Source organism: Sceloporus undulatus, chromosome 6 (assembly GCF_019175285.1).
Source record: "Sceloporus undulatus isolate JIND9_A2432 ecotype Alabama chromosome 6, SceUnd_v1.1, whole genome shotgun sequence".
Classification (NCBI taxonomy): domain Eukaryota; kingdom Metazoa; phylum Chordata; class Lepidosauria; order Squamata; family Phrynosomatidae; genus Sceloporus; species Sceloporus undulatus.
The window spans coordinates 2645329-2673129 of NC_056527.1; the positions used below are offsets into that span (position 1 = coordinate 2645329).

General features: G+C 46.7%; 1 protein-coding gene across 3 annotated transcripts; it reads right to left on the reverse strand.

Annotated features, from left to right (window-relative positions):
- Positions 1-2455: 2455 nt before the first annotated feature.
- On the reverse strand, positions 2456-26701 carry CSPG5 (chondroitin sulfate proteoglycan 5). Of its 3 annotated transcripts, none has more exons than XM_042474762.1 (4): positions 25058-26699; positions 14591-14779; positions 8453-8606; positions 2456-2827 (listed from the first exon to the last, which is right to left on the reverse strand). In XM_042474762.1, exons 1-4 carry the CDS (start codon positions 26674-26676, stop codon positions 2666-2668), a joined length of 2124 nt encoding a protein of 707 aa, XP_042330696.1. In that variant the 5' UTR covers positions 26677-26699; the 3' UTR covers positions 2456-2665. The 3 variants fall into 3 exon arrangements, with proteins under 3 accessions (XP_042330696.1, XP_042330697.1, XP_042330698.1); XM_042474763.1 differs by having other exon boundaries at positions 8534-8606; positions 25058-26691; XM_042474764.1 differs by lacking the exon at positions 8453-8606 and having other exon boundaries at positions 25058-26701.
- Between the last annotated feature and the right edge of the window lie 1100 nt (positions 26702-27801).

The window sequence follows — 27801 nt, forward strand, 5'->3', positions numbered from 1 at the left end:
TTCAAGGTGTTTCCGACTTATGGCAACCCTAAGGCCACCCTCTTACGGAGTTTTTTTGGCAAGATTTGTTCATAGGAAGTTTGCCATTGACATCCCCGGAAGCTGAGAGAGTGTGACTTGCCCAAGGCTACCCAATGGGTTGCATAGGAGTTGAGTTACACGAAGTCTATGCCAAATACCAACGTAGCAACACCAAGGTGGACCAATGGTCATTGGGTGGCGGCCCATTGTGCAATTACAAAGCACAGTGTGCAAAAGGCAATGCACAGTGGAAACGCACATTTACATGCTTCTCGGTCTACTATAAATCTGAAAAGAGACAAACTTTGCTTATAACACTGTTGTACAGTTGGCCCTCCACATTTGTGTCTTTCACTTTCACGGATTTGATTATTTGCAGTTTTGATTCATACGTTCTCTCTAGGAAATTCTAGTTCCTCCAGGGCAACGCTGCCAGATGTTGACCATAGAGTTGCGCTGAGAACCTTGACATTTGTAGAGAAAAGACTTCTCTAGGCATTTGTAGGTCCTCAACCTCTGGCAGATGTTGACCAGAATTTCAATGGAGGACCTGGAAATTCCTGGAGAGGTCTTGGGAGACCTTCACTCCTAACCCAGCAAATGTGGAGGAACCACTGTACATGGTTTACAAAAGGCCCACTCCTCATGAGTAATGCAATTTTCATCCATCTATATCACAAACAAGATGCTTGCCCTCTGACCAAGATATTATGTGGTGTTTGATGAAGAAAACAACCACAGAATCCTGACTTATGTGTTGCAGAGGTTATCTAGAGGCATTTCGTCTGTGCAAATATTATTTTGATTTTTCACTCTTCCCTGGGTTGCCTACCTTCACATCCTTCAATTTTTGCACAATCTTCGCATGGACCAAATGCCTCCACTGCACCTTCCAGGTGGCTCTGTCTTTGCTTGTTGCTGTTATTTGCCCTCGACTTTGATTTATGGAGACTCTACGAATGCAAGATCTCCAAGAGCCCCAGTTATCAGCTCAGGTCTTGCAAGCTCAGGGCAGCCATGGCTTCCTTGGTTGAACCAATCCACCTGCAGTGCGGCCACTCTCTCCTCCTACTGCTTTCCCTCTTTTTCACATTTCACATGTTCCTGGGGCTAAGGCTGCATCAACAATGCCATCTGTCACAGCTTTAAATGCCATGGCGTCAGTGGCGTCACTTGGAGAAAGCAAAGGGTGTGAGGGGTGACACCCCAGAGAGCATGGTACATTCAAAGGAACTGGCATGGCTACTGGGCTTTCCTACTTGTCCAGAAGCTGTAGCAGACCCTAAATGGGTCCTCTGGAGACCTCAGCACTGTCTCCTTCAGTAGCAGTGGCTGATGGGAGAGCAGTGCCTTCGAAGTTCAGCCACCTGGGACTCTGAAGGCTTTTTTTTTGGGGGGGGGGGAACAGTAGCCTTTGGAGTCCCCCTGGCAGTAGCTACATAGGACTCTGGAGGGTTTTTTTTGGGGGGGACCATCCTCCAGAGTCCCCCTCTGAAGGCTTTTTAAGGGGGAGAGCAGCCTTTGGTTCCCCCCAGCAATAGCCACGTGGGACTCTGAAGGCTTTGGGAGGGTTTGCAGTGGTCTGCTTGGGGGGGAAGAGAGAGCAAGGTAGTTTGCCCCCCAACTGCACCAAGTGATCCATGTCTCCATGCTATGTAGGTCTATGCATATGACTGGACAGAGATGAGGCCTAACCACAGCAGAATAGGATGGCACTATTACTTCCCTTGATCTAGACACTATATTCCTATTGTTGCAGTCTGGAATCACTTTGACTTTTCCAGCTGCTGCCTCATTCATGCGATGCAGCTGCTAGAAAAGCCAAGGCAATCTGGTCCCAGGGACAATGCAGGACCAGATGCTACTCCGATCCCCCCTCGGTCTCCATAAACAACAAAATGGCCGAGGAAGGGGGGATGCAGCAGATAAACAGTGAATCAGGGGGGCTTTGGCCATTGTGGAGGGTAGAAGAGAACCTCTGTCCCCCCCTTACTAAAGTCCGAAGACCCCTTCTTTCCCAGTCCTGTCCCGCTGGCAGAGATACAAAGCCGCAGCTTTAATTTTAAAAAATTGTTTTATTATCATTATTATTATTTCAAGATCTTTTATCCCCCCCCCACCCCCCCTGCAATGTTTTTAAAACTTGTTTCTCAAAAAAAGGCTGGGTCAAGTACCAAAAAAATAATAAAAAATAAAAAACAAAAAGGTCAGTCGAGTCACAGCAAAGGTTTAGAAATCACAGACGCAGAAAGGGAGGGAAGGAGGGCGGCCGGAGCAAGCGAAACCCAGGCAAAAGGTACAGACAGAGACATTCCAAACAACCCCACGCACACGATTCATCGAGGAAACACTTGAGGAGCTCATCTTCTCGTGTATCATCATCATCATTATTAATATTATTGTTATTATTATTATTATCATCATCATTATCATTTTTATTTTGCTGAAAAAAAAAAAACCAAAGCATGCTATGAAGTTGGGGGTGCAGGGGAAGAAGGGGGGGAAAAAGAAGAACCGGAACAATTACAAGAAATGAGATTTTGTACACTAGGGAATGGCTCTCGTGCTGGCATTAAACTTTTTCTCTCCTTTTCTTTTCCCCTTTTCATTTTGCACTTCTCTCCATCTCGTTCCTTGCCTCCGGTCAGGTCAGGTTGTTCTGCAAGCAATTGACGTCTGCGTCATCCAGGTCCCCTTTCCCGTTGTCCAGCTTGGGAGACATGGAGTTCTGAATGTTAAAGGATTCCTCTTCTTTCAGGCAGGATTTCAAGGGGTCTTGAAGCTTGTGAGGGGCATTGGGGTCATCCTAAATGGAGGAGGGAGCAGCGGGGAGCACGAAAGAGAAAAGAGTTAGCACTGAAGCAAGGATAGCAAGGGAGGCTTCCTAATGCGCATTCCAGTGGAAGCCAGAGCTTGGCAAAATCCCTGGTTTGGATCGACTGGAAGTGCATCCGCACTGTGGAAATAATGCACTTTGGCTCCACTTTAAGTGCTGTACCTCCATCCTACAATTAGCTTACACATTGTAAACCACTTAGGGAGTGCTTAACTGCACCAATAAGCCATAGAGAAATGTACTTGCTTGCTATTGCTATCCTATGGAATCCTGGGATTTGCAAGGTCTTTAAGCTTCTTTGCCATAGAGTGCTGGTACTTCAGAAAACTACTAATCCCAGGATCCTGTAGGATGGAGCCTTGGCAGTGAAAGCAGTGTCAAGCTGCATTATTCCTACAGTGTTTTTTTCTTAACCCATCCATCCCCCCCCCCCAAAGGTCTTGTAGAGATCTCTTTTTTTAATCTGGGGCTTTAGCTGTTTTGACTATTATTATACAAGCCCCCCTTAAACAGGGGTCTGTTTAAAAGCAGACTGGGTTTGAGCGCAAGGAGCCTTATGGGAGACGATAACAGGCGTGCGTCTTTAATTCATATTATTTTTTATCTGTTCTGGAGGCTGATCAGATCATCGTTTTCACACTGAAAAGTAGAAAATCAAATGCCTTCTGTCAATGAATATAAAATAATCTTTAAAACAGGAGTGGGCAAAATCAGGGCCATTTTTGGAAGCCAGCATGGTTTTGTCATTTGTGCATTGGACTAGGGGTGTGTCTACACTGTAGAAATAAATCACTTTGACACCACTTTAACTGCCATGGCTCCATCCTTGACAATTTTGTGAGCAACCAGCAGCCTTTGGCAGAGAAGGCTTACAAACCTTGCAAAACTACAAGTCCCAGGATTCCATAAGATGGAGCTGCAGCACTAAAAGAGCTGTCAAACTGCATTATTTGTTGAGTGTAGCTGCACCCTAGAACTCTGCAAGACCAGGGTTCGAATCCCTGCACTGCCATGGAAACCCCTGGATTACTTTAGGCAAGGCACACGTTCTCAGCCTCAGAAGAAGGCAAACAATGAACAAATCTTCCCAAGAAAACCCCCACAATAAGGTCGCTTTAGGGTTGCTGTAAGCCAGAAATAACTTTAAGACATGCAGCAACAAATCCTAATCTGCCAATAGCCTTTGAAAGCTGCACAGTTTTTGGGAATTTTCTTGCAAAAGGGAGAAGAACAGTTAAATGAATTAATGGCACCCAGCAAAAGATGCAAACAGTGTCTCAGAAGGCATGGGGGGGGGACATCTTTGCCACATTTTTGCCAATTTAAGCCCAGGAGAGGGCTTTAAAACCAAAAAACACACCTCATCGTATCAGCGATACTCTGTACATGCTCTTGCATCCTCCAGCCCTCCCACCATCCCCTGTAAAAAAGTGGCAGCTGTGGGTAAGGGAGGCAGCGAAGGCATAGCAGCATCTCTCCACCCCCCCCCCATCCCTCCTCAGCACAACTTTGGGCCAGACGCGGGTGCAATGGGTCAGACGTGGACAGACATACGGCATGGCAGACAAAGCTAGGGGCCTCCATGGGCCCTTAGGAGGAATGGACACAGCGGGGCAGGTGGGGGGGGGGGGAAGGAGCACATGGGGCAGACGGGGAAGGAGACCATCAAGGAGGCCAGCCAAACAGAAACAGCAGTGCAGAAGTGGCTGTGCAAGATTTGCCCTCGTGGCAAAGTGAGGTTGCATAATTCAACTCAGGACCTTGATGTTAGCAGGGTAGTATTTGTTTGGGATGGAGGAGCAGGGACTTAGCTGGGCTGGACTGGACTGGGTAAGGCAAGGCCCTACTGGATTCCTGATGCTTAAAATTGGGTCCAACCAGTGGCCCCACTTGGGTTGGCATCACCCACAGAGGTAACTCATGGTGCCGCTCTCCCCATTGACCTCCCATACCGCACCCTACAAAACCCTTACTAGTCGGCCCTCCACATCTGTGGCTTTGACTTTTGCAGATTTTATTATGGCGGGCCCTTCCCTTACACGGGGGATCTGTTCCAGAGCCCCCTGCGTAATGGGAAATCCGTGTATGCTCACGTACCATTGCAAAGAATGTGGTGCGTGATTGCGACACTGGCCAGTGTGTGCGCCATTTCTGTAACTGCTGCACGGCTTCAGTGTAAGCTCAAAGCTGTGTATAGTGCACCCGTGTATGGCACGGGTGCACTGTATTTGTGATTTTCATTCATATGTTCTTTCTAGGAATGTTAAAGTCCTCTGGTGCAACTCTGTTGGAAGTTGACCACTCTTCTGTAGGCATTGTAGGTCTTCCAGGATGACTCTATGATCAACTTCTAGCAGATGTTGACCACAGAGTTGCACTGGAGGACCTGGAGATTCCTAGAGAGGTGCTCTCTTAGGTAAAAGGAATAGTGTTTATTATTTGAGGTTTTTCCACATTCGTGGGGGTCCTTCACCCCTAACCGCAGTAAATGTGGAAGGACCACTGTCCTTCGTTTTTATTTGTTGTGTGCTCCCTTGGGAGACAGGATGGATATAAACCAAACAGATAAAACAGATAATCAATAATTAAGAACCACACAAGATCCTAAAGTGCAAAGGTGTAAACTCTAAGAAAAATCGGGGAGCTGGCATAATATATGTGTAATATTAAATCCGCTGCTCCGAAGTTCCCTTCAACTAAGCGTGGCACTGCTTTCTTTTCACACTAGTGTCTGTGAATCAAGAATTGTGTTGAAGTTGTCTGAGGCACTATGTTTTGGAGCCAAGGTGGCATTGTGGTTTGAGTGCTGGAATATGGCTCTAGAGACCTGGGTTTGAATCCTGGATCGGCCATACAACCCATTGGATGACCTTGGGCCAGTCACACTCTCTCAGCCTCAGAAGATGGCAATGGCAAACCCCCTCTGAAGAAACTTGCCAAGAAAACACTTATGACCGCCGCAAGTCAGAAACTACCTGAAGGCTTAAAACAACAAACAAACAAATGAATAACACTTATCCCTCCGTTTTTTGCAGCTTTGATATTTGCAGCTTTGATTATTCGTGGATTTGATTAATATGTTCTCTCTAGGAATCTCTAGGTCCTCCAGTGCAACTCTATGGTCAACTTTAACTGAAAGTAGATCTGAAAGACCTAGAGATTCTTAGAGAGGACACTCTCCTAGGCCTTTGTAGCTCCTCTGGTGCAGTTCTATGGTCAGTGTCTGTCGGACATTGACCACAGAGTTTATTTATTTATTTTATTTTTGTCCCGCCTTTCTCCCAAAATGGGACCCAAAGCGGCGAACATATATAAACATAAGTTAAAATTGTACAATTAAAATCATAAAAATATAAAAATTACAAATATAAAAATTTTAAAACATACAGAGTTAAAATGAAAAAGTCCAAGTCCAACCCTCTCATCTCCCAATAAAACCAAGCCTGCCAGATCTCAAAAGGCCTGTTTAAATAAAAATGTCTTTGCCTGCCTATGAAAGGCCAGCAGTGAGGGCCAGCCTAGTCTCCCGTGGAAGGAAGGGAGTTACACAGGGAAGGAGCAGCCACGGAGAAGGCTCTCTTTTGGGTCCTCACCAGGAGAGCCTGGGATGGTGGTGGGACCGAGAGAAAGCCTTCTCCTGAAGATCTTAGGGCTCTAGGTGGTTCATATGGGGAGATATGGTCTTTCAGATAGTCTGGACCTAAGCCGTGTAGGGCTTTACAGGTCATAACCAGCACTTTGAACTGTGCTCGGAAATGAACCGGTAGCCAGTGAAGCTGTTTCAATACAGGAGTTATATGCTCCCTGTAACTGGCTCCGGTCAGCATTCTGGCCGCAGCATTTTGAACTCGCTGAAGTTTCCAAACAGTTTCCAAAGGCAACCCCACATAGAGTGTGTTACAGTAGTCCAAATGGGATGTAACCAAAGCATGTGTCACTGTAGCCAGATCTGATGTCTCAAGGAACGGGCGCAGCTGGCGCACAAGTTTTAATTGTGCAAATGCACTTCTGGCCATTGCTCAGACCTGGGCATCCAGATTCAAACTGGAGTCCAGGAGCACACCCAAGCTGCGAGCCTGAGATTTCAAGGGGAGTGTAACCCCATCCAGCTCAGGCATAGCCCCAATTCCCTGATCTGCCTTACGACTGACCAGGAGCACCTCTGTCTTGTCTGGATTAAGCTTCAATTTGTTTGCCCTCATCCAGTCCATTACTGACATCAGACACTGGTTCAGCACAGGAACAGCTTCCTTGGAATCAGATGGAAAAGAGAGATAGAGTTGGGTGTCATCTGCATACTGATGACACTGCACCTCAAAACTCCGGATGACCTCTCCCAGCGGTTTCATGTAGATGTTAAACAACATGGGGGACAAAACAGAATCCTGAGGGACTCCACAGGCCAGCGGTCAAGGGGTCGAACAGGAGTCCCCCAACACCACCTTCTGGGCCCGCCCCTCCAAGAAAGACTGAAGCCACTGCATAACAGTGCCCCCAAGCCCCATCCCAGAGAGGCGGCTCAGAAGGATACCATGGTCGATGGTATCGAAAGCCACTGAGAGATCTAACAGGGACACACTCCCCCTGTCCAGTTCCTTGCGAAGGTCATCCACCAAGGCAACCAAAGCCATCTCTGTGCCATAGCCAGGCCTGAAGCCAGATTGAAATGGATCTAGATAATCCATTTCATATAGAGCCCTGGTGGCACAGTGGTTAAATGCCTGTACTGCAGCCACTCACTCAAAACCACAAGGTTGCGAGTTCAAGACCAGCAAAAGGGCTCAAGCTCGACTCAGACTTGCATCCTTCCGAGGAGGGAGCTAAAATGAGTACCCAGACTGTTGGGGGCAAATTAGCTTACTTGCTGTTCACCGCTATGATCTTTGGAATAGCGGTATATAAATAAAATAAATTATTAATTATTATTATTAGAAATCCCTGGAGCTGGGAGGCCACCACTCGTTCCAGAACCTTGCCCAGGAATGGAATATTAGACACTGGCCGATAGTTGTCAAGAATGGCGGGATCCAGGGAGGTCTTTTTCAGTAATGGCTTCACCACAGCTTCCTTTAGGCAGGATGGAAATTTGCCTTGCTGCAGTGAAGCATTCACCACTTCCTTTACCCACTCGGTCAGCCCCCCTCTAGCTGATTTCAAGAGCCAAGAAAGGCAAGGGTCCAGTACACATGGGGTGGCTCTCACTTCTCCAAGGATCCTATCCACATCCTCAGGCTGCACACATTGAAACTCATCCAATTATACGGGACAAGCAGTTGCACTGGAGGGCCTAGCAGTTTTTCCATATTCATGGGGGTCTTGTGCCCCTGACCCTAGCGAATATGGAGGGACAAGTGTATTTAAAAAAAATAAAACTAGACATCCCAGGATTCCCTTGAATGGAGACACAGCAGTTAAAGTGGGATCGGAGCGCAATAACTGTGCAGTGCGGATGCACTCCAGGCCCCTGGCTGGTGTTGGTCTGAACATGCGTTGGGTCAAGGGGTGTGAGGTCCAGGGTGGAAGGGCATGGTGGGTCCAAAGGGGAGGGAAGACTGAGGCATGCAGAAGGGGAAGACGTGAAGAAGACGAAGTTACCTGACAGATAATGTTATCATAGTAAGCCAATGCACGGGCATGAGGGGAGAGGTTACACGGGGTGTCACAAAATTTCCTTACATTTGGGTGGGAGCCCTCGGCAATTGTTGACAGGGAGAAGTTGTCATTGTGGAGCTCGGACGGAGTTCGGTATCTGCCGGGTTGGGGAAAGAAGGAGAGGAAGAAGAGAAGGGAAAGGAAAGAGAAAAGAAGAAGGAGAGAAAGGAGAATTAGAAGCCCTCCTGAAGCCCACCTTGCCGTTCCTTCCAGCATTTTGCATGCACAAACACACACACACACACACACACACACACACACACACAATTGTGCGTGTGAACCTCTTGCTGCACAGCCAAAATACTCTGGGCTGGAGTATCTTGTGCTGCATATCCACACTGCGGAAATCATCCATCTTGACCCCACTTTAACTGCCATGGAATTCTGGGAATGGTAGTTAATTGTGGCACCAGAGCTGATTGCCAGTGCATACAAATCCCAAGACTCCTATGTTACTGGCCTCCTTAGGAACGATCGGTATTAAATGATGGTGCGGTAAGAAATATTACAACAGTGATGGTCATTCAGTCCTCCCAGGACAGGAGTAATAAAGGCCGCTTGCAATTCTCCTATGCACACTTATTCAGGTATAAGCTACATTGAATGCATACTGGATGGCATTCTGTTGGTTTGCCCCTGTCTTCATATTTAAGGATATAGTTAGCCCTCCACATATGCAACTTTGACTTTTGTGGATTTAATTATTTGCGGTTTTGATCAATATGTTCTCTCTAAATCCTCCAGCGCAACTCTGCCAGATGCTGACCATAGAGTTGTACTAGAGAGCTTAGAGTTTCCTAGGGAAAACACTTCTCTAGGCATTTGTAGGTCCTCCAGCATGATTCTATGATCACCCTTTGGCAGATGTCGACCACAGAGTTGCACTGGAGGACCTGGAGGTTTCTAGAGAGGTCTTTTCTTAGGTAAAAAGAATAGTCTTTTTTAATCTGCAGTTTTCCACATTCACGGGGGTCCTTCGCCGCTAACACCAGTGAATGTGAAGGGACCACTGTATTTCCATAATAATAGGCTGAAAAATTAACTTCCCTTCCCTCTGCAAGTACAGGTTGAGTCTTCTTTAACTGAAATGCTTGGGGCCAGAAGTATTTCATATTTTGGGGGGGGATTATGGAATATTTGCATCCACTTAATGAAATACCTTGGAGATGTTTCTTATGATTCCTATACAGTCAGCCCTCCATATCCACCGATTCTTTATCTATGGATTCAACCATCCATGGCTTGAAAATATTCCAAAAAAATACAAATTCCAAAAAACAATTCTTGGTTTTGCCATTTTATAGGAGGGACACCATTTTGCTAGGCCACTGTATCTAATGGGACTTGAGCATCCACAGATTTGGGTATCCACGGAGGGAGTCCTGGAACCAAACCCCAGCGGATACCAGGGGCCCACAGTACACTCACACAGAGCCTGAAGGTATTTTCAGACACAATGTTTTTCATAATTTTGTGCATGAAATGAATCATCAGAAAAAGCAAAGGTGTCACTATGGATTTTTGAATATTGTGGAATTTTGGATAAAGGAGTCTCAACCTGTACCTCCAAGGAGGCAAAAATTAATGACAAAAATTATAGTACCTGCCTACCAATCTTAAGGCCCCTCCCCGGTTTAAAACCAATTCTGGGGTTCCTGCTCAGGACCCCCAAAAGGCCAGGTCCTTGGATCTTTTGCTTCTTCCAGTCCCCCTTCTTATCCCAGTCCTCCCTGCCCTGTCTGAAGACAATGCACCATCTGCTCCCTCCGCAGGCAAAGCTCTTAGAAGGGGCTCAAAGAATTGTGACTGTGTGCTCTGGAAGATTGTGGGGAGGGATGCACAAACGGCTCATTTGCATGCATTAGCCGCTCACTCCCAGGAAGAAAAGAGAGACCGTTGGAGGCGCTGACATGCAGGGTCTGGCTCCCATGACCCTCGGAAGAATAGGGGGGTCTCGAGAAGACAGGCGGAGGCAATTCCCAGGCTTCCAGACCCTTCCCACTCTGCAATGGAAGCCCCACACCTGGAAAGGGCAAGCAGACCACCAGCAGAGCCCAAGCGGCACGTGGGGCATGGTTGGATTCCCAAGGAAAATACGGATGCGATGGCTGGGCTCCTATTGTTAATGCCAACTATCGAGGACCCATGGAATCAATGGGATTTACTTACCCCTTGACTCCTCAAGCAGGCATTGATTCAATGTGTCTGCTTTCCATGGACTAAACAGTGCAATTCTATGGTCAACATTGTTGATAATAGAATCATGTTGGAGGACCTACAAATGCCTAGAGCAGTGTTTTTTCTAGGAACTTCTAGATTCTCCAGTGCACTCTATGGTCAATTTCCGGTAGAGTTGTATTGGAGGACCTAGCGATTCCTAGAGAGAACATACTAATCAAAACCACAAATAATCAAATCTGCAAAAGTCAAATGTGGAGGGCCAACTCCAAATAAAATACTGTAAAATAAATAAAAATAAAATACTGCAAAATAAGTTAAAATAAAATAAATGATGAAGGGAACTGAGTAGGGTTTACTTGGAGAAGTGGAGACTGAGAGGTGGCATGACAGCCATCTTTAAACATTTAAAGGGTTGTCATGTAGATGGCGGCACAAATTTGCTTTCTGCTGCTCCAGAGCTGGATATAATCCAATGGATTCAAACTGCATGAAAAGCAATTCAATGTAAACAAAAGGAAGAATTGTTTTTTTTACTGTGATTGGTGTTTGACTGTGGAAGGAACAGCCTTGGCGGGTGGTGGACTCTCCATCTTGGGAAGTCTTTAAAAAGAGCCTGGATGGGCTTCTTTCAGGAGTGCTGTAGCTGCATATTCCTGCATGGCAAGGGGTTGGACTAGCTGGCCTTTGGGGTACCTTTCCAACTCTATGATTCTATGGTCCACTGGCCACAGAATGGCCATGTTTGGGGGACAGGCGCTCATCCCACCCCTGGCTTAGGTAAATGCAAGCCCACATTTTGATACACAAGTCCTAGGGAGATACCCAGGAGAACAATGGGCCCCTACAAGTTGCAGCGGAGGAGTCCCATAGAAGTGGTGGGCGATGAATCAACTCTGGGGTTAAACATAAAAGAGCATGAATGAACTATCCAAGGTGCCAGACATATTTCCCAGGGTAGAGTTCAACACCTCTGAAAGCTTCGATGTTCAGAGGAACAGCAATCCTCTTCCCTTCTGCTCAGCCAGAAGGTTCAGATGAGATTAAGTGACATGCTAAAGATGATCAAACATTTGAAGGGATGCCCCACTGAAGTGGGAGCAAGCTTGTTTTCTACTGCTCCAGAGACTAGGTCCTAGGACACAAAGCAAACTACAGGAAAAGAGATTCCACCTGAATATTAAGAAGGACCTCCTGAAGGGAAGAACGGTTTGACAGTGGAAGATGCTGCTGCCTGGAAGTATGGTAGGTGGTCTCCTTCTTTAATGTTTTTAAACAGAGGCTGGTTGAACCATGTTGGGGGTGCTACTGATAGAACAGAATATGGAGAAACAGAATGGTTCTCAAATGGTAAAGGGATCAAGCAAGGCTGCATCCTTTCACCTTACCTGTTCAACTGGTATGCAGAAAATACTGTATGAAGAGCAGGTTTAGACTCAGGAGGAGGAGGAGGAGGAGTGAAGACAGGACGAAGGAACATCAACCACCTAAGACAGTTGTTCCCAAAACTGGGTCTTCTAGTTGCTTTGGACCTCAGCTGCCCAAATTCCTAACTGCTGGCCAAACCAGCTAGGGCTTCTGGGAGTTGAAGTCCAAAACACCTGGGGGACCAAAGTGTGGGAATTGGTGACCTAAGATATATGTGGACGACACCATACTACTAGCAGAAAACCTCATAAACTTGGATCAATTATAGTTTTTTGTGGGTTTTTCGGGCTATGTGACCATGTTCTAGAAGAGTTTTCCTGATGCTTCACCTGCATCTGTGTCTGGCATCTTCAGGAATAAACCCTTCTAGAACATGGTCACATAGCCCAAAAAAACCCATGAAAATCTATGGATGCTGTCCATGAAAGCCTTCGACTTCACATTGGAGCAATTACTCAGGAAGGTCAAAGAGGAAAGTGCCAAGGCAGGATTACTGCTAAACATAAAGAAAACAAAAATAATGACCATGGAAGAGCTACATAAATTCAACCTAGAAAGTGAGGAACTCGAAATAGTTAAAAGAGTTTCTGTACCTAGGATCAAACATTGATCGGAACGGAGACTGCAGTCAAGAATTCAGAAGAAGACTGGGCAGCTATGAAAGAACTAGACAAGATCCTAAAGAGTAAAGATGGCTAGACACAAGCACAGGGGTCACAGGCATGGATTTGTAGGATCTAACCAGAGCAGTGGAGGACAGGGAGAATTAGAGAGGTCTCATCCATGGGATGGCTATGAGTCAAAGTTGACTCCAGGAGAGTTAACAGCAACATGAAAAAGCACTGAGGATTCACCACCCCACTGAAATGGGTTCCTCCAGTTACTCCTGAGTGCTGGTGCCCCACTGCAGTTATCATTAGTGTTAGCAGCCCCAAAGAGCACCCATGGGACCCCAAACCTGCCAGACCTGAGACGCAACAGGGAGCATCTTTACTTGACTGCCTAAGTCCTGTTCATTGCCGCTGCTGCCCTTCGTTCGGTCTCCGGGGGAGGAGGCCTTGCTGGGGAATGTTGGAAAGCAGAGGGGAGCAAGGCACTCTTGGATAATTACCAATGACATTTGTTATTTTTTTGCAAAACATTAATTAAGAGCTCATTAGGGAGATGGCCAGCCCAAGCGCAGCAGCAGCAGCAGCAGGAGGAGGAGGAGGAGGTGGCGGCGGCACGGCCCTGGCATCCAAAAAGGGCTTTTCCTTGCCTGTGGCAACAATCAAAATGTGTGTGTGTGTTGTGTGTGTGTGTGCAATTGTGTGAGAGATTGTGCTCTCTCCTCTCTTCCGCTCAGCCGCATCCACATGCTCACAGGGTCATTTGGGGTTAGCAGGCTGTTTGGAGCAAAAGGGGGGGCTCTGGACTTTGGCGGAAGGATTTAGCATAACAATGGCTGCATCCAGACTAGAGAAATAACCTGGTTTGGTACCTTTTTTCAGCATCCTGGCTTAAGGCTATGGAATTCTGGGAGTTGGAATTTATTGTGGGGACCAGAGCAAAGCCCCTTTCCCTTTTGGGGGGAGTAACTGCTGTGGCTCCAGCCCACAGAATCCTGGTATTTGCAGTTTGATGAGGCACCAGCTCTCTTTGCCAGAGATGGCAAAAGGCCTTGCAAAACTACAAATCCCAGGAATCCATAGGATGGAGCTACAGCAAATAAAGTGACGTCAAACTGATTTTTTCTACAGTGCAGATCCCCCTTTAACCTAGGGGTCTGGGTGAAGTGACACTACTACAACCGCAGAGTTGTCGTTCTCTCTGACACACAAACACACACCTTTTTTGAGTCCTTGGATGTGCCACGCAGGGATGTCTAGGTTTTTCTCTGTGATATTCCTGCCTCTTCCCTCCACCCATCTCTGCCACTCTATTTCACCTTTTTCCCTCCTGTCTCTCTGACGGCACCCGGAAAATTTACAGCCCTCAGAGAGCAGCAAATTGTCATCTGAGTGAGTTGTTCCATCTTGTACGCACACATACACACAAGCACACACACACTTGGCGTTTTTCCCAGCTCAAAGACTGCGCCGTAAATCACAAAGTTGGAGCCAGGAGAGGCATTTCCCCATCAAGAGCTGGGATCTCCACTTGGAACAGTCGGGGAGCTGGCAAAGACCTCGCAAAACTACAAATCCCATGGTTCTCATAGAATGGAAGCACATCACTTAAAGTGGGGTCAAACGGCACCATTTCGACAGTGGAGATGCACCCAGAGAAGGTGAAAGACCTTGTAAAATTGCAAGTCCCAGAGCTCCAATAGGATGGAACTACAGTACTTAAAGTTGGGTCAAATTGCATAATTTCGACAGTGGAGATGCACCCTAAGCATAAATGGCCAGTCTCCATCCATCCCAAAGAGAATAAATACCCCCTCTGCCCACCTGCCCAATCCATGCCACCCCAAAATCCATGCCACCCACTCACTTGGTCTTGCGTAGCTTGCTGTTCTCCGTTTTGAGCAGGTAGAGTTTCTTGGCAAAGAAGACGGTCATCATGAAGAGGAGAAGCACCACCAGGGCGGCCGAGCCGACGGCCACACACATCACTTGGAAGTCTGTGATGATGGACTCACAGCGCATCCCTTTATGCCAGATGTAGTCTTGGGTGTTGCACCTGTGGCCAAAGAGACGGAGGGGAGGAATAGGGGTCAGCAAAATGGGGGCAGGGGCTGGAACTGGGAGCATCAGTCTGCCCATAGCCAGAAGGCCAAAGTGCTCCTCTGCACATGAACACATACCAAGGTTAGCATCCTGTTGTCACCAATAACCCAGCATTACAGTAGCCAACATGGCTGTGCAAGTGTGTGTTGTGTGCCTTCCAGTCATTCCTGACTTATGGAGACCCGGCTCAGCCATGAAACCCACTAGGTCATCCTGGGCAAGGCATACTCTCTCAGCTTCAAAAGATAGCAATGGCAAAGCTGAAGAAACCTGCCAAGTAAAGCCCATAATAGGTTACACCTTAGGGTTGCCATAAGTCAGAAATGACTTGGAGGCACACAACACAGACACACAAGGCAAACCAATCATGGGGTTTTATCGGCAAGATTTGTCCAGAGGAGGTTTGGCATTGCCTTCGCCTGAGGCTGAGAGAGTGTGACTTGCCCAAGGCTACCTACTGGGTTTCATGGCTGAACAGGGAACTGAACCCTGGTCTCCAGAGTCGTAGTCCAATGCTCTAACCACTACACCATACTGACTGTGGCCAACATGGCTACCCCTTGATATGTTTTCTGGATGTGCGTAAGATACCATATTGTAGCCACATCAGGGAAACTTACAGAGAGGGCCAACAGTCTGGGACTTGACCGTTTGAGGTTTCTACCTCCAACAAAGATTAAACATTTTCCTATAAAATTTGGACAACATTTGGCACATTTGACCAAAACTGCACCTAAAAAATGTTTCCTGATACAAAAATATGGCTTCCCTAGAAATCCACTGCTCTTTGCCTAACAAAGGGACAGTGTGGTGTAACAGATGTACATTGGACTAGGACACTGGGAGACCAGGGTTTGAATCCTGGCTCAGCCATAGAAACCCACTGAGTGAGCTTAGGCAAGTCACACTGTCTCAGCCTCAGAGGATGGCAATGGTAATCCCCTTCAGAAGAAACTTGCCAAGAAAACCCATGATAGGTTCACCTTACGGTTGAAATAAGTTGGAAAGAACTTGAAGGCACACAACAACAACTACCTAGCCAAGGACGGAGGCAACTTGGATTTCAAAAGAAGAATCTCTTTTTGCTTTGCTAATAGAACTTAATGTTTTTTATTTCCTAGACTATCCATATGGCTAAAAGGAGGAAGGCCTGCCTGCCTGAATGTCCCTTCATGCCACTTGAACTGAGAACAGCAACCTCTTCCACTTCTGGTAGTTTTTAATTTAATTTTAATCATACTGTGTTTTTAGACTGTAAGCTGTCTTGGGTCCCAGCTCTGGGAGAAAAGCAGGGTACAAATAAATATAATTATAAATGAGGATGATCATAGAATTATAGAATCGTAGAGTTGGAAGGGACCACAAGGGACATCCAGTCCAACCCCTTCTGCCATGCAAGAACTCTCAATCAAAGCATGATGATGATGATGGCGTGTGATATGTTTGTATTTTACAATGTTTTTTGTACTGCTGTTTTTAACCTTTTTGTAAGCCGCCCTGATCGCAGGAAGGAGCGGGATAAAAATAAAAACTTTATTATTACAGTGGTACCCCGGGATACGAATGCGCCGCCTTACGAAATTTCCGGGTTATGAAAAAAATCCACTTAAAAAAACTGTTCCTGCTTACGAATGTTTTTTCGGGTTACGAAAAATTTTTTGGTGCTTTTCGGCGCTATTTCACACGAAATCGCGGCTTTTCCCCATTAGCGCCTATGGGTTTTCGGCTTGTGAAGGCTTTTCGGGTTACAAAAGCGGCGGCGGAACGAATTAATTTCGTAACCCGAGGTACCACTGTATTATTATTGATGATGATGATGATGATGATGATGATGATGATGCAGGCTTGGAACCAACCATGTCATATTTTTCTTTTCTTGTATGGTTTTTTTTTGTTTGTTTGACATCTTTGCCTGATGAAGAAGAAAGCTTGCAATGTGTATTTTTGTGCATTTTGGTTGGTCCCATAAAGGTATTGCTAGCTTGTGGATTTTGGATGTTATTGTAATAGGATTATGTATATGTTCTTTTTTGGAGATTGCATAAGGAGGTATTCTATATGCAATGTCCACCCACACATGCCAAGTGTCCAGAGGGCATTGCCATGGCCCAGAGTGCTGACCAGCAAATGGTCATAGACCTGAAAGGTATGCCACAGATTCAGCCACATCACTACTTTCATCCATGTGTAAGTGGCTGGCTCAGAAAATATTACTCCTGAGCTGATGTTAAACTACAGTGGTCCCTCCACATTTGCTGGGGTTAGTTAGGGGTGAAGGACCCCCGTGAATGTAGAAAAACCACAAATTATATATATATATATATACACACACACACACACACACACACACACACACACACACATATACAGTGGTGCCCCGGGATACGAATTGATCGCGTTACGAAATTTCCGGGATACAAAAAAGTTAGATTGGAAAAAACTGTTCCGGGTTACGATATTTTTTTCGGGTTACGAATTTTTTTTCAGCGCGAAATTCAAACGCAAAGCGCGGCTAGCGGCTTTCCAGCGCTAACGGAAAGCCTTTTCGGGTTGCGAAATTACTCGGGTTACGAACGGAACGGCGGAACGAATTAATTTCGTACCCGAGGGACTACTGTATATATATATATCTATATATATATATAGAGAGAGAGAGAGAGAGAGAGAGGGGGGGAGGGAGGGAGGACACCCCTCTAGGAATCTTCAGGTCCTCCAATGCAACTCTATGGTCAATATCTGCCAGAAGTTAATCCAGACTAGGGATGCCATATCCCGCCTGTAGGCGGGACAATCCCGGTTTGGGCGGTGCCGTCCCGGTCCCGGTCCGGTTTGGCGCCCAGACCGGGACGGCACCACCCGCGGCCACCTCCGTGCGCCACAGGGTCCTCCAAGGCCTCGCTGAGGCCTAGGAGCGCTCTCCACAGTCGGAGCTCTGGCCGCGGAGACGCTGCCCCCCAGGCCACAGCGAGGCCTTGGAGGCGGCTCCGCAATCATGGGGTCCTCCAAGGCTTCTGCGAGGCCGGGGAGGAGGAAGAGGCCACTGGAACCGCGGTGATCGCTGCGATTCCAAGCAGCCCCTGTTCCTCCTCCCGACTTGGGAGCCAGCCTAGGCGTCCTCCCAAGCCGGGAGGAGGAAGAGGCCGCTGGAACCGCGGCGATCGCTGCGATTCCAAGCGGCCCCCGTTCCTCCTCCCGGCTTGGGAGCCGGCCTAGGCTTCCTCCCAAGCCGGGAGGAGGAGGAGGAGGACAGGGTTTGAAAATGTAGGACTTAAGTCCTACATTTTCAAACCTGGTCCTACATTTGTCCTGGTTTGGAGGTCCTCCATTATGGCTACCCTAATCCAGACACATATTGGGGGACCTACAAGTGCCTAGAGACGTGTTTTTCTAGGAACACCTAGTTTCTCCAGCACAACTCTATGGTCAGCTTGTGTTCCTTGATTCGTGTTTGACCACTGTGTTTGGTGGTCCTTATGTAGCCTATGCAGACCGCCAAACGCAGCATCCAAACACGAATCAAGGAACACAAGAGACACTGCAGACTGAATCAGCTAGAAAAACCAGAAGTAGCAGAGCACATTACAAACCATCCTGGGCATAAAATGCTGTTTGAAAACACCAAAATTCTGGATCATGCCAAAAACTACCAGGTCAGCATGCACAGGGAAGCCATTGAAATCCACAAACACCTGGACAACTTCAAAAGGAAAGAAGAAACCCTGAAAGTAAACAAGGTTTGGCTACCAGTCCTGAAAAAAAACACTAAAATCCATAGCCTGCAAATGCAAATGCAAACCAGCGTCAGGGTCGGGGGATTTCCCAGCTGACAATGGATCATGAATTAAATAGACCCCGGAGGCCTTGCCATTCAGCAGCAGAACAATACACAGATGAACAAGTAAATTGCTTCCTCTCAACCAACGGTATATATGTACCCCATTCTCTTCCATGCCAGCATTCTCTGAAGAGGCCAGCCACAGATGCTGGTGAAACATCAGGAACAAACTCTTTTAGAACATGGCCACATAGCCCCAAAAACCCACAAAAATCTATGGATGCTGGCCGTGAAAGCCTTTGACTTTCCCGGTGGGTTCCCACTGCTGAGCAGGGATTTGAACCCTGGCCTCCAGAATCACATCCCGACACTTAAACCACTCCACAACACTGACTCTCTTCATTAATGTTATAAAGGAGAGCAAAGCCCCAGCCCTAGTAGACCTGGGTCCCTGAGCAAAGATCTCAACTTAGGAGAAATTTAAATGGAGGCTTCCACATATGCAGAAGTGTGGGTAGCCCATGGCAATTTTGAGGGGTCCGTGGGTCAGGAGGGGGTCCCCCTGGCAACACGAATCCAAGGCCCATCCTGCCCCTCTCTCCATCCCTCTCACTAAGAAAAATAGGTATTTTCTGATGTTAAAAAAGTACTCAGCGGCCTTACAACCTATTTAAAAGGCAAAGTGTTGCACCTGGAAATTTATTGAAGTGGCAGTTTTTACTTTCTCTCTTTTTTTGGCCCAATAAAGGTCTGTATCTTTGGGTCTTAGTAAACTACACACTAAAGCATCTACAGTGTGATGCAGCAGCTAAAAAAGCCAATGTGATCCTAGGCTTCCTCAGCAGGAGCATAGTGTTCAGATCGATGAAAGGAGTAGTGCTACTCGACTCTGCTTTGGCCTAGATCTTCTCAGCTGGAATCCTGTGTCCAGTTCTGGGCACCACTGGGATGTGGACAAGGTGGAGCATGTCCAGAGGGGGGCGGCCAAAATGGTGAAGGGTCTGGAAACCACCAAGCCCCCTGAGGAACAACTTAAGGAGCCGGGTATGTTTAGCTTGAAGGAATACAACAGCCATATTTAAATATCTGGACGGATCATAGAATTATAAAATCATAGAGTTGGAAGAGATCCCAAGGGCCATCTAATCCAGCCCCATTCTGCCGTGCGGGAACTCCCAGTCAAAGCATCCCCAACATCCAGTCTCTCTTTCAAAATCTCCAAAGAAGGAGACTCCACCATTCTGTGAGTGAATGTCTTCCACTGTCAAACAGCTCTTACAATCTCAGTGCTTAAATGAAATCTCTTTTCCTCCAGCTTGAATCCATTGCTCCGTTGTCCTATTCTCTGGAGTAGCAGAAAACAAGCTTGCTCCTTCGTCAATCTGACTTTCCTTCAAATACTTAAACAGGGCTATCATACCACCTCTTAACTGTCTCTTCTCAAGACTAAACATACTCAGTTCCCTAAGTCTCTGTTCATAGGGCTTCATTGTTTCCAGACCCTTCAACATTTTGGTTGCCCTCCTTTGGACATGCTCCAACTTGTCAGCATCTTTTTTGAATTGTGGTTCTCAGAACTGGACACAAGACTATTCCAGGTGAGGCCTGACCAAAGCAGAACAGAGTGGCACTATTCCTTCCCTTGATCTAGACACTATACTTCTATTGATGCAGCCTAGAATCACATTGGCCTTTTTAGCTGCTGCATCACACTGTTGACTCATGTTTAACTTCTGATCTACTAGGACTCCTAGATCCCTTTCACACTGCCCTGGTGGCGCAGTGGTTAAATGCCTGTACTGCAGCCATTCACTCAAAACCACAAGGTTGCGAGTTCAAGACCAGCAAAAGGGCCCAAGCTCGACTCAGGCTTGCATCCTTCCGAGGAGGGAGCTAAAATGAGTACCCAGACTGTTGGGGGCAAATTAGCTTACTTGCTGTTCACCGCTATGATCTTTGGAATAGCGGTATATAAATAAAACAAATTATTATTATTATTATTATTATTATTATTATTATTATTATTATTATATATAAGTCTCCTTCAGTCGGATGTCCCCCATCCTATATCTGTGCATTTCATTTTTCTACCCTAAAAGCAGTACCTTACATTTTTCCCTGTTGAATTTCATTTTGTTAGTTTTGTCCCAGCTTTCTAGTCTATTTGGGTCATTTTGACCTTTTAAGGACCATGGCCAAGGATCCATTGCCAATGGCAAAACGCTCATCCTGTGAGTGCTGAGCCTGCATCACGGGCCTCTAGCAAATCATGAGACCACAGATAACCAGGATTTGAATTCGTTTCCCCAACCTTCTAGGCCTCTGCCTCCTGGATGAAAGGGCAAGTTATTTCTGCCACAGAAATCTCCAGTCTGGCTCCCATATTAATAGGGCAGAAATCCAAACTTTGCAGGCATTTGTCTGAAAAACACAGAAATAATCCAGTGTGAGACCGCTTTAACTGCCCTGGCTCAGTGCTAGGGAATCCTGGGAATTGTAGCTTGTTGTGACACTAGAGCTCTCTGGCAGAGAAGGCTAAATGTCTCACAAAAATACAATTCCCAGAATTCCTTAGCACTGAGCCTGGGCAGTTAAAGCAATCCGAAACTGGATTATTTCTGCAGTGTGCTTTGGACTGTGATCCAATGCTTTACCCCTTATCCCTCACATTGGACATTCAGTCTAAAACCCAGAACGGGTTCGACATGGCAGACTGACATTAGACCTGTTCTAGCTGCCACTGGGATGTATCTTACACAGCAAAGGACTAACTGGGTATCCATAGCAGGCCCCTATGCATTTGGGATCCACCTCATGTCTTGAACTCAAGCCCCCAAGGCGCATTGCTGACTGGTGCCACATTCCCAGGCGGCACGGTGTCAGAACTGATTAGGGATTACCAAGGGATGGCGTCTTGTCCGCACGGCTTTGACCTAATTTCCTCTCCCACGGAAGAGGCAGGAGGGCACCAAACAGGCGCGCGGAAAAGCCCTCCTGCCACCTGCTTGGCATAAACAGGGGTTTAAATGGGGCATGGCTTTTTTACGAGTAATACTCTGCATGTACCCACAAATCCTTGAGCTGGATGTAGTGTTGCCAAGCATCTCATATTACCGTTGTCCATCGACATTTGTGGCTTTGACTTTTGCAGATTTGATTATTTTTAGCTTTGGTTAATATGTTCTCTCTAGGAATCTCTAAGGTCCTCCAGTGCAACTCTGCCAGAGGTTGACCATAGAATTGTGCTGGAGAACCTAGAAGTTAGAATCATAAAATCATAGAGCTGGAAGGGACCCCAAAGACCATCCAGTCCAACCCTATTTGCCATGCAGGAACTCTCAATCAAAGCACCCCCAAAAGATGACCATTCAGTCTTTGTTTAAAGACCTCCAAAGGAGGAGACTCCATCACACTCCAAGGCAACTTATTCCACTGTCAAACAGCCCTTACTGTCAGGACGTTCCTCCTAATGTTGAGGTGGAATCTCTCTTCCTGCAGTTTGCATCCATTGTTCTGGGTCCTGTTCTCTGGAGCAGCAGAAAACAAACTTGCTCCCTCCTCAATATGACATTCCTTCAAATATTTAAACAGGGCTATCATATCACTTCTTAACCTTCTCTTCTCCAGGCTAAACATCTCCAGCTCCCTCAGCCATTCCTCATAGGGCCTCATGGTTTCCAGACTGTCACAATTTTAGTCGCCCTCCTTTGGACACATGACTCCAGTTTCACCACATCCTTTTTAATTGTTTTGCCCAGAACTGGACACAGTATTATTCCAGGTGGGGCCTGACCAGAGCAGAACAGAGTGGCACTATTATTTCCCTTGATTTAAACACTATACTTCTATTGGTGCAACCTAGAATCACATTGGCCTTTTTAGCTGCCTCATCGCACTGTTGACTCATGTTCAACTTGTGGTCTACTTGGACTCCTAGATCCCTTTCACACGTATAACTCTCCTTAAGCCAGGTGTCCCCCATAATCCTATATCTGTGCATTTCATTTTTCCTCCCTAAGTGCAGTACCTTACATTTCTCCGTGTTGAATTTCATTTTGTGAGCTTTGGCCCACCTTTCAAGTCTATTCAGGTCATTTTGAATCTTGATCCTGTCCTCTGGAGTATTAGCTATTCCCCCTAATTTGGTGTCATCTGCAAATTTGATAAATATTCCCTCCATTCTTTCACCCAAGTCATTGATAAAGATGTTGAATAGCACTGGGCCCAGACAGAACCACTTCTCTAGACATTTGTAGGTCCTCCAGCATGATTCTATGATGAATGTTTGGCAGATGTTGACCACAGAGTTGTGCTGGAGAACATGACATCCCTTCCATGGTTCTATGGTCAATTTATGGCAGATGTTGACCACAGGTGTTCCCTTCGGTAAAAAGGATAGTATTCTTTTATTTGCAGGTTTTCCACATTCACAGGCGTCCTTCACTCCACACCCCAGAAAATGGAGGGGGGGGGTCATTGTAATTAAATGAGTTGAGTCTCCTTTATTGAAATTTCAAATTTCAAAATCCAAAATACTCCAAGACCCAAAATTTTTTCATGGCTGGTTGAGATACTTTTGCTTTCTGATGGTTCCAGGGGCACAAACTTTGCTTCATGCACAAAATAACTAAAAATATTACATAAATTTACACATCGCCAGGCAATCTGTATAAGGAGTGTATGAAACATACATGAATGTTGTGTTTAGACTTGGGTCCCATCCCCATTATGTCTATGTGGGAAAACACAGGCATTCCAAAATCCCTCAGCCTGAAAAGATCCAAAATCCAAAACATTTCTGGTCCCAAGCATTTCAGATATGAAAGACTCAGTTTGTATACGCAAACAAACAACAACAGAATAAATAACAAAACAGCATTTTAAAAAATATGGCTTTCTACTATCTCTTCTGCAGGTAAATTCTTTATAGGTTCCAGCCCTCTTTATTCTCTCTAATAACTACTCTTCATCTCTATATTTAACTCATATTAATTAATTGAACTCATATTAATGATTATATCACCATTATTTTTCAAAAGGTCAGTTAACAATCTCTTCTCTTCTTTTTTAAAAAAAACCCTCATCTTTCCAAAATCTTGTTCATAAATTTTCTTGAACTGGAACTGACCATTTATCCATCTCTGCGAAATCCTTCTGTTTAGATAGCCACTCTTCTTTTGCAGGAACTAAATCCTCCTTCCTTCCATTTCTGAGCATATACCATTTTCGCAGCTAAGGTCACATATTGCATTATTCTTCCTCTCCAGTCGCTCACCAAACATTCCCAGCAGAAAAAGTTCAGGTTTCAATGGACAATTAACCAATAGGATTTTCTGTATTCAGCCATGTCTTTGAATCCAGTATCTTTTGGCTATTTCACACCTCCACCATGTATAATAAAAAGACCCTTCCTGTTTATGACCCTGGTGCATTTTTGCATGTGGCTTGGCTCACTCATATGGGATGCTACCCTATACTGTGGGGAGCATTTTCCATCCCCCGTGATCTTCCCCATAGAACTACACCAATGGGACCAACACAACCAGAAGCCCTGTCTGGCTGATTTCAACCAATCTGTTTTTGTTTCTCAGGAGGTGCAATAAATAAATAAATAAATAAATGTGCAATAAATAAATAAATATGCAATTTGGAAATTAATTCACATTCTCTGAAGCCAAACTGAAACCAGATCTTCACTCATTTACACTGGCCAAATTCAACACAACATCTATTTCCAACATGCAGAGCACCACCGCCACCACCACCATCATCATCATACAGTTGGAAGAGATATATACATAAAAGATGATGTATATATCTTGGCACTATATACATAAATGATGATGATCATAGAATCATAGAGTTGGAAGAGGGGGCTGGACTAGATGGCCCTTGTGGTCCCTTCCAACTCTATGATTCTATGGCCATCATCATTTATGTATATAGCACCATCCATACACATGGCACTTTGTCTGGCTTTCATACAGTTGTTAAAGGCAAGGAGGAGCCTTTCAACAACAACAAAATGGCAACCCTGATCAGCTTCGACAAGATTGGATATTCTGGAATTGAAAGCCAGATTTATCAGGGTTACAGAGGTCCAAAACACACTGCAGAAATAATCCAGTTTGAGACCGCTTTAACTGCCATGGCTCAATGCTAGGGAATTCTGGGAACTGTCGTTTTGGGAGACATTTATCCTTCTCTGTCAGAGAGCTCAAGTACCACAATAAACAACAATCCCCAGGATTCCCTAGCAGTGAGGCAGGGCAGTTAAAGCAGTGTTAAACTGGATTATTTCCGCAGTGTGTTTTGGAACTGAATTCTAGGTCCGTCCCCAAACTACAAATCCCATTATTCCACAGGGTAGAACCACAGCTGTCAAAGCAGCATCAAACTGACATAACTGCAGTGCAGACATCATTCTCACCTGCCAGACAAGCCCCGCCCACTCACCTGCAGAAGGCGCCCAGGTTCTCCACCAGGTAGCACTGTCCTCCGTTATGGCAGTAGCTGGGGAAAGTGTCACACACGGAGCGGCAGGAAGTGTTGTGCCGGATGTAGCCGCTACGGCACTCAGTGCCGTTCTCACTTGTGCCACTGCCAACCGACAGGTGAAGGTCCCTTCCTGTTTCGGCCGGAGGGGGCCTGGGACTGGCCACGCCACTCCCCCCGGAGATGATAAAAGTCTGTAGTGGAGGGACAAGGTAACGCCGGCTAGTGGGTTCTGCTTCTTGCCCTACGGTCTGGGTCTTGGACGGGGCCACGGTGGGGGACCGGAAGTCGTTCTCATCCTCCAGGTCCCGAGCCAACCCACCCCCCACATCCTCTTCTTCCTCCTCCTCTTCCTCCTCCTCTTCCTCCTCAGGCTCCTCCAGGTCTTCCTCGTCCCCATCCGTGTAGAAGGAGGTGGTGGGGTAGAAATCGGCCTCGTCAAAAGGCGTGAAGTCATCGTAAAGGTCGTGGAGGGACCACGACATCCCTTTGTCCTCTGACGGTTTCCTCTTGGTGGAATCTGGACCGGGACCCCCTAAGCCCTCCCCATCAAACAGGTCATAGTAATCGATGTCAATGATTTCTGAGGCCAAGGGGTCTGGGGATGCCTTCGGGGTCAGAGGTGTGACTGGTGCCGGTGACGGGGTCCCTGCCTCAGGCCAGCTCAGGTCCGTACGGCCTTGCGCTCCTTCCTCCGGCAAGATGGTGGACACCGTTTCCACCCACAATTCCAAAGGTTCCTCCTTTTGGGCCGAGTCTTGGCCTGGCACCCCACCGGCCACCTTTGAAGTGGGCCCACCGCTCAGCACCGGAGTGGTGGACCCCTTACCCCCGAGCGTGTCAAGGAGAAGGCTTCCTTCAGCATTGTTGTGACCAGATGGTGAAGTTGTCTCGGTATGAAACTGGAGGTCAGTCAGGACTGTGGTCCATTCGGCCAAATCCTCCAGATCTGGGGCAGCCCGAGCATGCTGGTCTCCACTACTGGTTTCCTCTTGGCTATCGGGCGAAGGCATCCCTGGTGTCTCTTTCTTGTCCGATAACTTCCAAGCCACGTCCAGTCCCTCGGGGGGCTTAGCAAAGCTAGTTCCCCCAGACAATGCCTCCATGGGCCTCTCATCCTCTCGCTGGCCCAACAAAGGCTCCCACGCTTGAGCGGCCTCCCAATTTTCCCCTCCCATCGCCAAACAGCCCAGACAAAGGCCCGACTCGTTCTTCTCTTCATCCATCTCTCCAGACAAGTACCTCACTGAAACGTCCGTCCCTGGGGGGCCGCCAACAGATGGGGCTTCCCCCATGCCTTTGCCATCCCTGGCGGAGAGGACCGCAGGTGGCTTGAGCTGGGATTCCTTCACTCCGGATGCTTGTGAGGCCTCCATCAAGGAAACGTTGCCGCCGTGCCATGTGTCGCCGTTCTTTGCCGACGCCTGGCCTTCCATGCCCAACAATGCCCCTTTGGCGGGGGTCTGCGTTGGGCTTTCCCTCCAAAGAGAACCCCGTTCAGTGGTGTTTGTGGATCGTGGTAGCTGTGCAGACACTAGAGGAAAAAACACAAGGGCAAAGGAGAAAAAGGAGATGTGCATGAGACGATAGGCATGTCGTGACATGGGTACATTCCTCTTTTCCAAACCTCCACAGAGACCACAAAGAAGAAATAATCTGGTTTGATGCCGCCTTAACCACTGTGGGGCAATGCGATGGCATTCTAGAAATGGCTGTTTGTTGTGCCACACATTGTGGGAATGGGAATTTATTGTGACTGATCTGGTGCCACAACAAACTACAATTCACACAATGACATTGCACTGAGCCACAGCAGTAAAAGCAGTGCCAAACCGGATTATTTCTCCAGTGTGGACGTAGCCTGTGATAGTACGAACTGCATGGTATTTCCCCAATGGTGTGAAATAATATATAAATACACACACACACACACACACATATATATATATAGAAAGACATGTGCTTTTCTTTCTTGCCACAGAGACTGTGGCAAAAATAGTCCCCGACTCCTTGGTTTCTTGGTTCCCACACATCCTCTTGCTTTCCAAGTCATCTTTCTCACTCCTTCCCCCTCATTTCAAGTGTAGTAGAGCAGAATTAATCACTGGGAGGTGCGGACGCCTTGCAAAGATGGAGAAGGAAGAGGCGAGGAAGGTGGCAACCGGGGTGTAAATACGGGAAACGTCGAGGTGTTCCATGGGTTCCTCTTTGGAGTGCTTTTATCTCCTGGGGGACAAAAGGGTCTCCCAGTTCCCCATAAGGAGGGCACTATTGTCAAGATGGGGGAGAAACCCACAAGTAATAGGGTGGGAGGGGGCATTCTTTTACTTATACACAATGTTTTAATGTTGGGTTTTCCGAGAAAAATTGTCCCCAAGGGTTTTCGCAAAGGGAGACACAATCGTTGAGGAGGATCCTATGTTCCAAGTGGAATAAAATGGCAGAAAGGATTAGATGGATGGATGGGTTTAGGGGTGAGGCTGGGTGGGGTGGGACCCCCGGATCCCCCCCCTAAAATTCCAAAAAATACACCTGGAAAAAAAAGTAAAAGGGGGGGGACTGAAAGCATTGAAGGATCCAGTTTTGGACTGAGGGGCGTGCCATTTTATTTTTTACCTTGCAAAAAGAAAAAGGATCATAGTTGAATGGGAGAAATTAAGGGATTCTGAAATGAATTGGAAAATTGGGGATTGGCAAATTGGATC